The following is a 14042-nucleotide window of genomic DNA, read 5'->3' as shown; positions in this document are numbered from 1 at the left end:
GAGTCTATATAAGGACGATGATAGAATTTTCGTTCTTGCTGATCCAAAATTTCGATGATCTCCCATAATCCACGATCCATCAGCGCGGCCTCCTTGGACAGTTTGTTAGCCTCCATATTATGTTCCCTGTAAATGTGTGCAACAGTGATATGGTTAAAAGCCTCTTTGAGCTGCCGAACTTCATCAAATATGACTCTGAGTGTGTGCAAGTGACATGTAGAAATCTCATTGAACCAATTTGTAATAATCTGAGAGTCCCGATATATGTTGATACTAGTGCAATGATGACTTAGAGCAAAATGAAGGAGGTGACGCAATGAAAAAAGCTCAGCATAATTGTTTGTTCCTGCCCCCAGTCCAGCTTTTATGTGGTAGGAGTGATTTGAGTTTAGGTGCAGGATGAAGCCACCCCCACAGCTTTGAGCATTTGCAGCTCCATCGAAATATGCCCAAGGGGTACCCTGATCAATGATGGGGGGAGGATTTGGTTGACGGGCTTTTGGGGGGGGGCGGGTCAGGTAGCTCTTTGAATGCTGTGATAATGCCGGCTTCAATGAGAGGCCAAAGTGGGACCTTGTCATCGAAGATCAATCTGTTCCTAACTTTCCAGATGTACCAGTTTACAATAATGGGAAGGTTTGCCGCCTTCGTTCCTTTGTGTCTTTTGTCCCAATCAATCCAAGCACTGATTGGATCGGGCCCACTCCAATCCCCGTTGAAGGGAATGAAAGGCTTAATATTGTTCCATACTTGCTGTACAGTATTGCAATGCAGAAATAAGTGCACAGAGGATTCAGAATCAGCTTTACAGAGAGCACATCTCGTCGGACCATGCAGTGCTCGTCGCATAAGGAAATCTCCCGTGGGTACCCTATTCCGAAGGACGCACCAGGTAAATAGCTTTGACCGAGGTGAGGCTGAGAGTTTCCATATTTTCTGCCACCAACTGTCTAGTACCTCGGGCTTTTTCTGAATGATAAGTTGTGTGTATCCCTCCTTTGGAGTGTACGATCCACTATCAGCCTGATACCATATCAGTTCGTCCGGACCCTGAGTTATTCTGATATGGGATTCCATCAGGGCAGCACAATAATCTTGCCAGGTCGTGTGCCATCTCAGTGGAAGGTTTAGTTGATAAGCAGTCTTCCAAGCCTGGTGAAATATGTCAGAATGGTCCTGATCCGCTATCTGAGCAATCACCTTGATGCCATGTGCAGAAAGAAAATCCACCAGGGCTAGCGGAAGCAGGTGTCTCCCTCCACTGCCACTCCAAGGGTCAAGACCAACTCGTGCTCTGTCTCCTCTTTTGATTCTCCAAACGATGTTGTTCCTGATGAGCGGCAGAGCATGTAGCAGGGCCTTCCAGATAGATGATATTCCAACTTTGTTCCAAGTTGGCAGTCTGAGCCAATCCATAGCGCTTAGGGGCCAAATGTATTTGTGGTAAACAATGGTGGTCCATAAGCTGTGAGTTGTCATCAAGGCCCAGCCCATCTTGGCTGCCAGAGCACAGGCGAAGGTGGGGAGATCCTTTAAACCCCAGCCACCCCATTTCTTGGGGAGGGCAATCGAATTCCATCTAACCCAAGCGAAAGTGCGCTTTTCTTGTTTACCAGCCCATAGATATCTGTTGCAAAGTTGCTGAAGCTTTGATAAAATATTTCGGGGTATCCAAGCGAGCGCCATCCAAAAAACCGGTGTTGCTTCCAGCACGGATTTGATCAAGGTTAATCTGCCAGCCCTGGATAGATATCTAAAGCTCCAGCATGAGATCCTTTTCTCAACTTTTGCTACCAGCCAAACCCAGTGCGCGATATTTTGTGAGGTAGGTTTTAGCCAGTATCCCAGGTATTTAAGCCCCGTGTCCAGAGGTTGGGTGGAAAAAGGAAAAGCTTGGCTTGGAACATATGATTCATTTACTGAAGTGCCAACCAGTGTGATAGTAGATTTTGTTCGATTTACCTCCATCCCTGTTGCCTGGGCAAAAAGATTTAATATTCTGTTGAAGGTGGAGGTATCCTGAATGCTGCCATCTAGCATGATAAGCACATCATCTACGAACAGTAGATGAGTAAGAAAGCACTCATCAGAGATTTTTAGGCCCCTGATGGATCCATCCCTCTTTGCTGTGATAATTAATCGACTCAGGGCTTCCATCACCAGGAGGAAAAGAAGGGGTGACAGAGGACAGCCCTGGCGAAGGCCTCTTTCGGAGTGGAAGAAGTGAGAAGCGGCACCGTTGATAAGAATGCTAAAAGTAGGGGATGTGATACAAGCCATAATCCAGTTGATGAGGGGGAGGGGAAATCCCAAATGAATGAGGATCATTTTGATGAAGAGCCAGCTTACACGATCAAAGGCCTTTGAAAGGTCAATCTTGAGGAGAATGCATTTGAGTCGCTTGGTCCAGATGGAGTGAATTGCTTCCTGGGCTGATCCAATGGCTTCATGGATCTGTCTGTCTTCCAGGAAAGCAAATTGCTGAGGGGCAATATGTTTGGACAGAATGGGCCGAATCCGATTGGCGATGATTTTCGAGATAATTTTGTAGAGGACATTGCACAAAGAGATGGGCCGAAAGTCATCGAAGGATGATGGGGAGTCCGATTTGGGGATGAGGGCAATGAAGGTGGAGTTTATAGCATGATAGATCTGTCCCGATGTTCTACTCTCCTCAACCACCTTCAGGATGTCTCCTCCAAGGAGTTCAAAGAAAGCTGTGTAAAACTCAATAGTCCATCCGTTAGGTCCAGGACTCTTTTCCTTCTGAAACCCCTTGATGGTGCTCTCCAGTTCTTCCATAGTGACAGGATCAGTGAGCGGCTCAATGTCCTCCTCATTCACAAATCTGGGGAAATGCGTAGCCACCCTGATGATTTCAGCCAGATTTGTGCCAGCAGGACTTTTATATACCTCTGAAATGAGATGTACCTAATTGTGAGAGCTTGTTGAAGGTGTCCGCCAATCCTCCATCTGGCAGGGGAATATTCCATATGGTGTTAGCCAATCTCCTACCTTTAGCAAAATTGTGGAAGAATCTTGAATTCTCATCCCCTGTTTTGAGCCAGACTGCCCTGCTCCGAAGTCTAAGTGATTCCTCCCTGAGCTTTAGAATGTTCTGCTTTTGGTTCTCTAAATCAATAAGGCGGGTCTTGTCCTCCATAGATCCAAAAGCCAGATTCTTGTCATCCTGAAGGGCTTTGAGCTCTTCTTCCACTCTGGTGAGATGTTCATCCTCCCTTATCTTCTTTGCTTTAGCCCATTCTATCACAATGTGCTTGAGTTCTGTCAAATTTTTGACAAACCCCCTTGCCATCGATGATTCCCGATCAATAGGATGGGATTTCCAGAAGTCTGATACAAGATTAGTGAAGCTTTGATCCTGGAGCCAGAGATGATTAAATTTGAACGGTGCCTTTGGCTTTGGAAGGGGACCCATGATCTCCATTAAAATTGGGGAGTGATCTGAAATGCCTCCGGACCCTACCCATTGTTTGTACCAGTGGAGATGGTGGATCAATGGTCCTTTCAGCAGAAATCGATCAAGTCTGCGAGCAAGTGCCGCTGGTCCTACCCTTCTATTTCTCCACGTTGGTAGGGGCTTCTGCATAGGGATGTCGATATAGTGATATTGCTCCAAGAGACTTCTCATGAAGTCTGTAATGGAATCTATCTGCGCCATAGAGCCCCATGATTCCCGGAAACCCATTGAAAAGTTTAGGTCACCTCCCAAGATAATGCGGTCCAGGGACATCAGTCTGCTGCTGAGGAGCTGTCTCTAAAATATTTCCCTCTGATGGCATGGCCCATATGCATTGACAATGCGCAAATTGAGCCCTAGTTCAGCTGTGAAGATATCAATCCCCATAAACCCAGGACCACCCCAGGAAGAGTCCAATCTGATGGTTTTTGGGTTGAAGCCAATTGCCAAACCCCCTGATCTACCATTGGCATCCAGGGCAATGTAGTTCCATCGAGACGAGATGTGGCTGAGAGTGAGTGTGATGGTCTCAGCAGGTCCAAGGGTTTCTTGAAGGAGAATAATATCAGGGTTTTCGACCTCAAAAAGTCGTTTGATGGCTAGTTTTTTGGGGGGACTAGCCAAACCCCTGCAGTTGAAAGAGAGGCACTTCATGAGGGCCCCCGTTTTGGGGGTTTTGATGCTCTAAGGACCCCGTCAATGGTGGACTGTCTCCCTGATGCAACTTCAACACCGGCGCGTTTGATAGCTTTGTTAAGATCAGATTTCCTTCCCCTTGTGGAAATAGATCCCATCCCCGGGGAGACAATACCCAGCCCGATCAGAGGATCAGAATGTTCCACATGTGAGGGCCGAGGGCGAAGGGAATATGGATGGGGAGGAGGTTTCCTGGGGGATGAATCGGATGGGGGCGATGGAGATCGAGTCAAAGAGGGAGGGGCAGTGGAGGATACCAAGGGAGGTGGAGGGATAATGCAATGCGCCATGGAACATGTCACTGAATTTAAAAATTCAATTGATTGCTCATAAGAGATAGGGGAAGAGGTAAGATTTGTACCTGATTCCTGTGCAGCTGCTGCTGCTGCCCGAGGCCGAGTCATAGGAGGTGAGGGCACGTCCTTCTTGATCTTCTCAGGGTTCTTCATGTCGCCTTTTGGATCTGCTTGCTTCTGGGCCGCTTGTGGAGTGAGTGGAGAGTTCCCTCTGGATGCGATGGGCGAGATCTTTGGAGAGCTGACAGGACTATTGATCAGTGGGCAGTCCCTGTAGAGGTGCCCCACTTGATGGCACCGATTGCAGCGGAAGGGGACTCCTTCATAGTCCAGAATCTGTGAACGCCTGTACTTTCCCAATTTCAGGGTGATTTTCTCTTCCAAGCCTTCTCTGGTGTCCAGGTGCACCAGAATTCGAGCCACCGTTTACTTCCCTGAGTCAATATAGGATCGGTCATGGTCCAAGTATGTGCCTAAAGCATTGTCGATTCTGATAAATGCTTCATCTCTCCATAATTGCAAAGGTAATCCTGGCAACCGAACCCACAATGGCCCCACTGCAATTTGTTCTCGCTCGGGGTCAAAGAGCGGACTCCATCGCTTCAATAGGACTGGTGCTGTTTCTATGTGCCAAAATTTTTCGAGTACAGCGTCCGTGTGCCCCTCATGTGAGAAGCGAAGGGAGAACCATCCTCGTGGGAGAACCTGGACTGCTGGCATCTGTGTGAACATGCCTCCCCATATTTCCTTGACCCATCGCTTCAACCTTTCCGTCGTGTATGTGCGCCCCCGCACATGTCCAACCAGCACTGTACGTGCTATAACCATGGTTTCTTCAAAATCCGCAGGGTTGCCGAACTCTACCGTGATGTCTTTCATGGTTTCTCTTACACACTTTGATTTCCGTTTCTTCGAGCGAGGTGCCGATGGATGTTCAACCAACGGATTTGAAACCCTAGTCTGAATTGTGGGTTTCGGGGGATTAACATTTACCGTGGGGGTGCCGAAGAAACCAGAAGATTTTACCCCTGTATCCGGGCTAGGGTTTGGCGCGTTAACCGTTTGATTCGCTTGAACCTCTGGAGTGCCAGGCAGCGGGGAGGAGATAGGGTCGAAAATCAGAGCATCGGGCGAGAGCGAAGTGAGAAGGAGGGCAGTACCTGGGGAGAGAGGCGGTGCCTCCAAACCGATAGTTGAGGTTGCGGGTTCCAGCAGAGAGACCACCGGAAAAACATCCTGTGCGCGTGACCCCTCAGAAAGCGGTGGAGCGAAACCCGGCATAGCTAGGCTAGGGTTTTGGAATACTAGTTGTCCCTCGAACGGATCCTCGATGAAATCCACGAGGTCCGTTACCTGTTGACCTTCCATGACGGTTGATGACCTATTCCCTGTCAATTTCCGCGGTCGATCTGTCGACAGTTCGTTGTCCTGCTCCCGATCTGTAGCCTAACTGTGGTCCTGCGGCTGCGGTCTGCGACTTAACCTAATCCTTTGCGAAACTCCGTCTTGTGGTAAACATATTTATACCTCTGCAGTTTGCATATTGATACCTTTGTGGTTCGCCTATATAAATTATTGGTTCGCAGATTGATTGGTTTAGAGATTGCTCGGTTCACAGATTACTCAGTTCAAAGACCGAAACCATAGTCATTGATCTCACTCTCTAAAAATGATCGCGCTATCAATTGATCGATGATTATATTTGATATATATATTGTATTTTAAATAACATATTTAAATTCTTGTTTGAATTTACTATAGGTTTTTTTGACACATTGGTGTCCAAGATGTAGATAGATCAATTCCATATGAAGCTGAAACAGTAAAAGGGACTCGAAAATTGCATTCAATTAAAAAAAAGAGTAATGAAATGTGTTTTCATTTGATAGAAGAAAAGAACATTGTTTTTTCCTTTTGCATAGAGGACACACAATTCAATGATGTTTGTGAAAAAAATATGTATTTGGAAGCTTGGAAACATACAAAACTTAATACAACGGAGAAAATGTCGCCTGCAAGCTTCGAAGAGATGGAATCAGAGGAGACTATAGTGTTATCTGAAGGTGATATATTTTTTTTTTTATCTTGCTAGAGAAGGTAAATATATGTGTGTGTGTGTGTGTTTTATGTTTTTAAAATCATTGTGTATTAAGTATAGATAATAGTTAAAATATAGATCTAAATATAATAAAATCAAGTACACATTGATAACTAATTTCTTGTTAATTATGATCTGAATTTATACTTTTTTCTTTATTGTGTAGGAGTTTTTTTTATTGTAGTTGCACCCATTAACAACATAGAAAATGTCAAGCATTATTTGATGCAGTGCACTGAAAAAAAAAGAAAAAAAGATGAATTTATTGGAAGACAATGATGATAACCATTTTATATATGAAAGAGGGTCTATTATACTTAAAGGATATTTTTTCCAAGAAACTCATCAAATTGAGATTCATGTTTATTTTCAAGACTATCAACTCGATGACGTAAGTTGTCAATATAGTCACTTGGTGTGTGCAACACGCATAAAGTTGATATAAGTTCAATGAAGGAAAAAATTGAAATTTAAAAAATGGAGAAAGTCAAAAGTTGATGATGAATGAATCATTGATGATGGCATTCCATTAGAATTTTTTAATTGAACTGGCCAATGATATCTTATCCTTGTATTCATCTTTGAGAAAGAGTTCAAGTAGATTGTTAGCCTTTCTTTTAGTGCACTCTTAATGATTTGATTTAAAATATTAGTTTGCAGTGCTAAGATATTACTGAGATTATAAAAAAAATGATTTCATTGTGCTTAAGGAATCATCAATTTTTGCAAGTAAAATGAAGAGTTTTTATGTTAATTTTATTAGTAGTTTAGCATAAACCAAAAACTGAACAACAACATAAACATGTACAAAACATCATCAAAAACACATTACAACAAGCACATGATAAGGGAGTTCACCCCTCCTAGGCTACATCTCCTTGGTCCAACTTCTAATGGCTTGAGCCTCTCTATTATGCTCAAAAGTGTAAAAATACGTGTTTAAAATGCTCAAATGCTTCCGAAACTTGCTCCAATGAGTTTAGAATGTTCAAAAATGGCTATCTAAGCTCTTTTTTCAACCAATTTTGTGGAAAACTAAAGAATTTATGACTTCTCCTAGTTTTCCAACTATTTGTTCCATAGATTGCTCCACATCCGACAGGAACCCACAATTTCGCTCCAAAAATTTGCTAAATGAGCGAGAATTTTGTTGCGCAATGGGCCATAATCCGTCGGCACTAACTGTCCATCGCAAATCATGATCAACGTAAAAACCTGATGGTCTTATGGTCTTGTGAACACGGTGGGCAATGTGTGTGTTATCACCCCAAGAAACTCTCCTAGGTTGTATCTCAGAGATGCTTGGGAACATTACAAACTCAACAAAATGTTGGAAATGGATGAATGGAAGGAATTATGCATATTCAAGCCAGATAACCACTTCTACTATGCTTAACTCCAGACATGGGTGAACACCCCTAGACTATAAGGCTTTAGACCACCAATTACTCACAGTTTGAGGATTAGGTGAACATGGAGAATACTGACCACACCAGTAGATGCACAAGACCATGTGATGGCCGGCTGCAACCAGTAAAGAGGTGTCGTGGTGGAAAAAGTCGTTTGTGCGGACACAACTGACCTCCCTAGGAGTCTAAACTCTCTAGCGACAAACAAGACAAAATGGAGCGATCTTTCTCTAAATACACCTTTTAAAACATGAAAACTACAAGTGTTTAGGCTTACCTTATTCCAAAACGCTGTTGTTGTAGTCCGTCCTTGCCGATCCGGATGAGCTCCTCCTTCATGTCAATTCCTGCAACCACAAACAATCACTTGCATTTCATATAATAAAACATATATTCAACATGCAGACCAAGGAACACATGAAATAACTCATTAACACAAGCTATTGAGAAAAATAAACCAGTTTGTATTAATAACGAAACAAAGAAACTCTTACAACCTGGCCTTGGTGTTGTGCAAGTTCCTCCCAGGGTCCATCAAGGGTTTTCCTCTACTTTGACAAAGCTCACCCACCTCCAAGTAGAATCAAGCAAAGACAATCTCTCCTCACAAGGTTCTAAATGGGAGTCCTAATTCCTGCAGCATTTACCCAAAGAAAATGTATAGCTCCAACCTCTTCTCCTTCTGGCTCAATGTCTTTATTTATAGTGCTGTAAAGAGGTTATTCAGGTCCACCATCAATGGGATAATCCCCCTCTTTGGGTGGGATAGCTCCCTTATTGATGGGATAAGTTCCTCCTTAATAGGGATACATGAACCAACTGGAGGCGCATCCATTTCATCAAACCGACCTCTAGAAAGTTCTAGAAGTAACCACAAGTAACTTTTTTAAGATGAAACTTGCGCATTTTGCCTTTTACAGAAGGACGCACCTGTCCCTTAACATACAGAGTGTCCAAGGACGCACCTTTTGTGAACATGGTCAGCGTCCCCGCAGGTAAGGCTAGAGAGAACCTGCGTCCCCAGAGATAAACACATTTTTTACAAGACTTTCTCTCTTTTTTGAGTTTGAGATGGATAGCAGAGGCATAAGACTTGCCTAAGAGGGTAGCATGACTGTTGATTGAGCCATACTAACTGTAAATAGTCATGGTGACATTTTTTAGTGTAACAGATTGCCCCTAAAGTGCGAAGCCTGGAATAGATTAGGGTTTTGTAATTCTAGGAAGGGTGAAGCGCTTTATCATTTCAAGGATTGTCTTGTGGATGACCTGGTTGGAACCTGCAATTTTGAACACAAAATACATGTATAAGATTATATCATCACTGAGGTAGGCATTCCCATACTCAGATTCAAAACTTTAACTAATGGACTAACTACTCTGATACAGGAATGATCTTGCAGTACATCATTTTTATAGACTTTTGTAGACACAGTATGGACGCAGCCATCTGTTTATGATTAGTCTACATAGATAATGAATACAAAACTCCTCGCAACCTGGATGGTAGAAACTAGATCCAGGGTCTTCACTTCTACTTCCCGAATTGGTACGATTCTAGCCATGTGATTAAATGATTTGATGTCGAACATGTTAGAAACCACTTGATTACCAGTCGATGATGTAAACTGTTAACAAGCGTGAGAGAGACCACCAGTAATGTCAATGGTTCTCAAAGTACCAAGCACAACCCGTGAAATGTGAATAGATGTCTTGATGTCGAACACTTCACGGAATCCTTTGATCGAAAGTCAATGATGTAAACTGACGTCAAAGGCGAGAAACCTGCCATTGATGCATGCAGACTTCAAGGTACTATCGATTCCTAAGTCATCTTTCTAGATAATGTGTCGATGTCGATAGAAAGCGACCCGTTGCAGGCAAGCCCGCAACACGAAATCATTGTTCAAGTTGAAGAAATGTTGCTGTAAGGACTGACTCAGGGATGGTCAAATGGATGACAAGTATTTTGCAGATGAAAGTTTTGCTTGCAGACCTCTTGAACACATAACGACACGACAGATGGCTTGGTGACGAATAACTCAAAGTTAATCCCCGAACCCGGTTAAAGACTTTCAAAGTGGTTTGATCAACTGTGAGGTAAAAGATTTCCCAACCCAGGTGAATGAAAAGTGTCGTGTTCAAGAGTGGTAATAAAGTTTCTTTTGAGATAAAAGGTAACAAACAGGTTCATTCTTCTCTCTTTTCCCCCACCATTTCTGGCAAGTACCTCTTTATTTTTAACAAGCTTGAGGAGGATAACATATGCTTGATTATAAGCTCATCCTTCGGATGAGTCCAACCTAGTTTAAATTCGAACCCTAGGAAGGAGTGGTTCGTTCCTGTTTGTAATTGAACAGGTCCTCTACTATAAAAGTTTAACGAGCCCAGTATAGGAGAAACTCGGCGTTTTTCAATTTTAGAGAGTCTGAAAAAACTAAAGGAGACTCCACGTTGAACTTTTTCGTACATTTGTGTCCCTCAAGCCCGAAAAAGTATAAAATAATACCTGGGGGAACCGCTTGATCTTGCGACCAAGGAGTACTTTCATAATTAGTGCCACTGACCTGAAAAGTAAAAAGCGATCAAGGACACGTCGTTTTATTTCCATATCGAGTTTGAAACGACAAAAACCCGGCAATCTTTTCCTGTTTTTACGGTCAGAAAAGAGCTATAAGGGGACCGTCTTTTAATTCCGTTTTAACGAGTGTAAAAGAAACGCTCGGCAATCTTTTCATGTTTTAGGAGTCTGAAAAGGGCTTAAAAGAGAACTCCAAGGTTTCACTTTTTTGTAAGTTTTAACGAGTTCGAAAAAGGGATAAAAATGTACTCATATGGCCGACTTTCAATTTAATTTACGAGCAGGAAAAGACGGAAAGAACTCGGCATTTTCATTTGTTTTACGAGAATGAAAAATAGCAAAATAATCTCGAGATTTTCATGAGTTTAACGAGTCTTGAAAATAACTGAAATTGACTCGAGATAGGTTTCATTTTTACAAAAGCTTGAAACAGAGAAAAACTATGCTTCAGAGTAGTTTCATTTTTACACAAGCTTGAAACAAAAACTATGCTTGATGCCCCCTAAGCATAACTGCTAGAGCGCATGCCCCCCCTACTTCATTTCATTCAACCAGTTGGATGAAATGAAGGTTCATGAACGAGATCGTTTGAAAGACTCGACCTAAAACTGAAATAACTAACCTAAATATACAACTTAACATCTATGAGATCTAGTCAAACTCTCGACTCAAGTAGAGGAGGATTTGTTTCATTTTTTAACGAGCTTGACACAGAAAAAGAACTATGCTCGGATTCGGTTTCATGTTTACACAAGCTTGAAACGAAAAACTATGCTTGTTATAAGTTCACATGCCCCCAGCATAATGACGCAAAACGAGGTACATGCCCCCCAAGCTTCATTGCATTCAATGAGGTGGATGGAATGAAGCTTGACTTTCAAGATTTTGGAAAGACTTATGGGAGTTGTTTCATTTTTTAGTGAGGTTGACACAGGAAAAGAACTATCCTCAAGACCCTTGTTTCATTTTTTAAACAAGCTTGACACAAGATAAGGAACTATGCTCATGACTACTCTACAAACTACCTAACAAAAACTATACTCTAAAAACCTTGATTCATTTTTTAACGAGCTTGACACAAGACAAGGAACTATGCTCTAAAATCCTTGATTCATTTTTTAATGAGCTTGACACAAGATAAGGAACTATGCTCTAAAATTCTTGATTCATTTTTTAATGAGCTTGACACAAGACAAGGAACTATGCTCATGACTACTATCTACAATTTACCTACTTAACCTACCCTTGTTTCATTTTTTAACGAGCTTGACACAAGACAAGGAATTATGCTCAAAAAGTTCGCATGCCCCCAGCATAATGATGCAAAGCGAGGTACATGCCCCCCAGGCTTCATTGCATTCAACCGGCTGGATGAAATGAAGGTTTACTTTCAATATTTAACTTGAAAAGGGAGTTGTTTCATTTTTAAGGAGGTTGACACAAGAAAAGAACTATCCTCATACCTGATTCATTTTTTAACGAGGTTGACTCAGTAACAGGAACTATCCTCATACCTGATTCATTTTTTAACGAGGTTGACTTAGTGACATGAACTGTCCTCAAACTCCTACTTTCTACAATCTACCTATATAACCTAAAACCTACCTGATTCATTTTTTAATGAGGTTGACTCAGTAAAAGAACTATCCTCATGTTAGCCTGTTTCATTTTTTAACGAGGTTGATACAGGAAAAAACTATCCTCGTAACATCCAGTTTCATTTTTTAACGAGGTTGAGACGGGAACAAACTATCCTCACACACACTGATTCATTTTTTAACGAGGTTGACACAGTAAAAGGAACTTTCCTCACTAATCCTACTTTCCTATATAACCTACTATCTACCTGATTCATTTTTTAATGAGGTTGACTCAGTAACAGGAACTTTCCTCATAACATCCAATTTCATTTTTTAACGAGGTTGAGAGAGGAACAAACTATCCTCGTAAAATCCAATTTCATTTTTTAACGAGGTTGAGAGAGGAACAAACTATCCTCGTTAACCTATTTCATTTTTTAACGAGGTTGATACAGGAAAAACTATCCTCGCACACACTGATTCATTTTTTAACGAGGTTGACACAGTAAAAGGAACTTTCCTCGCTACATCCAGTTTCATTTTTTAATGAGGTTGAGACGGGAACAAACTATCCTCACGCTCACTGATCATGGCTTCCAACTGGAAGAAAGACATGTCAATGGACACACCTTGATCATGGCTTCCAAGAGGTCTTCATCAGAAGGAAGAATAGTTCTCTGGAAGGAACACATGTCAAGGGACTCAAAAGGGATAAGAACATCGTGTTCAAGTAATCCCATAGAGTTTTCCATGTCAATTACCGTATCTAAATCAAAGGAAGATGAGCAACCAGTGAGAGGCTCACTTACATTGGTAACTGAAAACATGGGATCAGTTGCCACATAATTAACCTGTGGCAGGGTAGATACCACTTTAGAATCAGGAACAGTTAGGGGTGTCATATTATTGGTAGTTGAAACAAGACTAGGGAACGAAAGCTGGTCTACAGTCACAATACTGCCATTGTGAGGGAAAGACATCACGCGAAAGAGTGTCGATACGACAGCTTTCATTGCATAAACATAGTCTCGCCCAAGGAGTAAATTGAAATCCAAGGGACCTCGAACTACCATAAGATCAATACAGACAGTTTTACCTTCCAAGGTAATAGAAAACTTAGGAAGGATCCCTAAAGGTTCACTAACGGTTCGGTTAAAAGCTTTCAGATTCTGCGTAATAGGCGCAAGCTGAGGGGAACCCAAAGCTTTCCAAACAGTTGAGTATAAAATACTGACAGAAGCACCTTCATCTACCTGAGTACGATGTATGTCCCTACCACCCGCCTTGACAATGATTTGGAAAGGGATGGAGGAAGGAAGACGAGGTTCTGTCAGTCTATTCCAATCAAAGGAAAAGACTTCAGTGCTTGGAGGGGATTCTGTAGAAACAGGTGAAATGCCCCCCAGCATAGAAGAATCTGATGTAACAAGAAGAACCTGAGCGGTATGAAGTTCACTTTCTAAATGGAAAGTGGGATCGACCGAATGTGAAATTGAATCGACCACTTGATCAACTAATGGATCATCAACCTGAGTGACATGAGTTTCACTCTCCAATGGAAGAGTGTGATTGACTGTTCTTGAATTTAGATCAATCACTCCGTCAGTTGACGGCAGGTTGGGAGAAAGTTTACGGTAACCAGTTGGAAATTCTTGCTGTGGAACAGTAAGTTTTTCCAACAATGTTGAGGCTTCATCCATGTGAGGGCAAATGTGAGTTTGATGACTCCCTTTGCATAACTTACAAGGAAACCTAACTTTACCCTTTTTCCCAGGAACCTGACTATCACTGGTTGATGGATCAACGGAAAGTTGATGAGATTTTTCTGACCATACTTCCAAGACCTTTGGTATACCAGGACAATTGACAAGGAAGTGGTCACCCTTACAAAGCCTGCAAGG

At 42.3% G+C, this 14042-nt stretch overlaps 1 protein-coding gene across 1 annotated transcript; it reads right to left on the bottom strand.

The window, feature by feature from the left end:
• Positions 1-2905: 2905 nt before the first annotated feature.
• On the bottom strand, positions 2906-3682 carry LOC149219710 (uncharacterized). Its single transcript, XM_089386894.1, has one exon. The coding sequence runs from the start codon at positions 3680-3682 to the stop codon at positions 2906-2908; it is 777 nt and encodes a 258-aa protein (XP_089243020.1).
• Positions 3683-14042: the final 10360 nt, after the last annotated feature.

Source organism: Pinus tabuliformis, chromosome Q, assembly GCF_031772625.1.
Source record: "Pinus tabuliformis cultivar Carrire ecotype Pingquan chromosome Q, CPIR1, whole genome shotgun sequence".
Lineage (NCBI taxonomy): Eukaryota > Viridiplantae > Streptophyta > Pinopsida > Pinales > Pinaceae > Pinus > Pinus tabuliformis.
Note: the sequence above shows the minus strand (reverse complement) of the source record. Positions and strands in the feature narration are given on the sequence as shown.

Excerpts from the sequence above, each read along its gene's own strand:
- LOC149219710 (XM_089386894.1), bottom strand. The coding sequence starts at position 3,682 with ATGGCGCAGATAGATTCCATTACAGACTTCATGAGAAGTCTCTTGGAG.